The 1,285-nt window shown below is 61.0% G+C and overlaps 1 protein-coding gene across 3 annotated transcripts in view; it reads left to right on the plus strand.

Annotated features, from left to right (window-relative positions):
- Slc26a10 (solute carrier family 26, member 10) overlaps nucleotides 1-1,285 on the plus strand; it is a 9,007-nt gene that overhangs the window by 5,515 nt on the left and 2,207 nt on the right. For 2 of the 3 annotated variants that reach the window (XM_013520908.1, XM_005397408.2), the window contains exons 9-12: nucleotides 337-414; nucleotides 505-600; nucleotides 955-1,061; nucleotides 1,174-1,243. In XM_013520908.1, the coding sequence (XP_013376362.1) occupies nucleotides 337-414; nucleotides 505-600; nucleotides 955-1,061; nucleotides 1,174-1,243 (351 nt within the window). The remainder of the gene's footprint in view (nucleotides 1-336; nucleotides 415-504; nucleotides 601-954; nucleotides 1,062-1,173; nucleotides 1,244-1,285) is intronic. The other variant, XM_013520907.1, reaches the window with a different exon arrangement.

Genomic DNA, 1,285 nt, shown 5'->3' on the forward strand with positions numbered 1-1,285 from the left:
CACTTTGTACCCAGGCTGGTCTTGAACTCGCAACAATCCTCCTGCCTCAGCCTCCCGAGTGCTGGGATTACAGGCGTGGGCCACCACACCCGGCTAAACTACATATTTCTTGGGGAGGAACGGTGAATGATAGGCATTTAATTGGAAGGGGAAAGGGTGAGAGTGAATGGCAGAATATCAAGAAGAGGTGGTGGAGTAAGAAATACCTGTGTAGAAGGAGATTTGGGAGGAGAGAAACTTCCGAGGAGGATGAGGCAGTGTGTGCAGAGATCTGCTCTCACTGGGAGGGCAGAGCGTCCCTCCCTCCCGCCCATCCTGCCCTCCCTTGCCCCCTAGCTGGCCGGCCTCTTCTCCTGTACAGTGGTCCTGTCGGTGCTGCTATGGCTGGGACCCTTCTTCTACTATCTGCCCAAGGTAGGGAGCAGGGGTGGCCTGGGGGTGCCTGAAGGGAGGTGGCCGTGCTCCAGGACACTGGGGAAGTCAGCCCCCCTCCTGTGCCCCAAGGCTGTTCTGGCTTGCATCAACATCTCCAGCATGCGCCAGATGTTCTTCCAGATGCAGGAACTTCCACAGCTGTGGCACATCAGCCGGGCAGACTTTGTGAGACATGGCGACATTACCCCCGTTCTGCACTGCCCTATCCCGCCTGGCCTCTGCCCGGGGCCAGCGCTCACTGTCCTGGTCCTACGCCTGCGACCGCCCGCCCCAGCACACACGGTTTACCGAGAGGAGAGGAAGGGTGGGCTCTGAACCCCTCAGGCCCGAGCCTTGTAACTGCCCACCTGAAGCGTGGTCTGAGGCCATTATGTCCCCCGTGTACCCCACTGGGTCAATCCCGTCCCTTCCTCTGGGATGCTTCCCACTTTCTCCTGGGCTGTCCCTCCACATCATTCACCCTGGCAGTCACCTGCAGGGACCCCAGTCTTCGGGCGTTCACCCATCTGTGCCCCGCAGGCCGTGTGGATGGTCACATGGGTGGCTGTGGTGACCCTGAATGTGGACCTGGGCCTGGCTGTGGGCGTGGTCTTCTCCCTGATGATGGTCGTCTGCCGCACCCAGAGGTGGGTGTAGAGATGAGCCGAGTCAAGGCGACGCGGACTCAACACGGTGTGGGGGACGCTAGTCAGGCCAGGCCAGGCCCGGCCCGCAATCTGACCCCAGCCTCTCCCCTAGGGTGAAGTGCCTGGCCCTTGGACTGGCTGAGGGGACGGAGCTGTACAGGCCACTCAGAGGGAGCCGCAAGGTGGGTGGGGTACGGCCAAAGAAGGGAGAATTAGACCCGGAT

This window comes from Chinchilla lanigera, unplaced genomic scaffold, assembly GCF_000276665.1.
Source record: "Chinchilla lanigera isolate Chin_1 unplaced genomic scaffold, ChiLan1.0 scaffold00057, whole genome shotgun sequence".
NCBI lineage: Eukaryota > Metazoa > Chordata > Mammalia > Rodentia > Chinchillidae > Chinchilla > Chinchilla lanigera.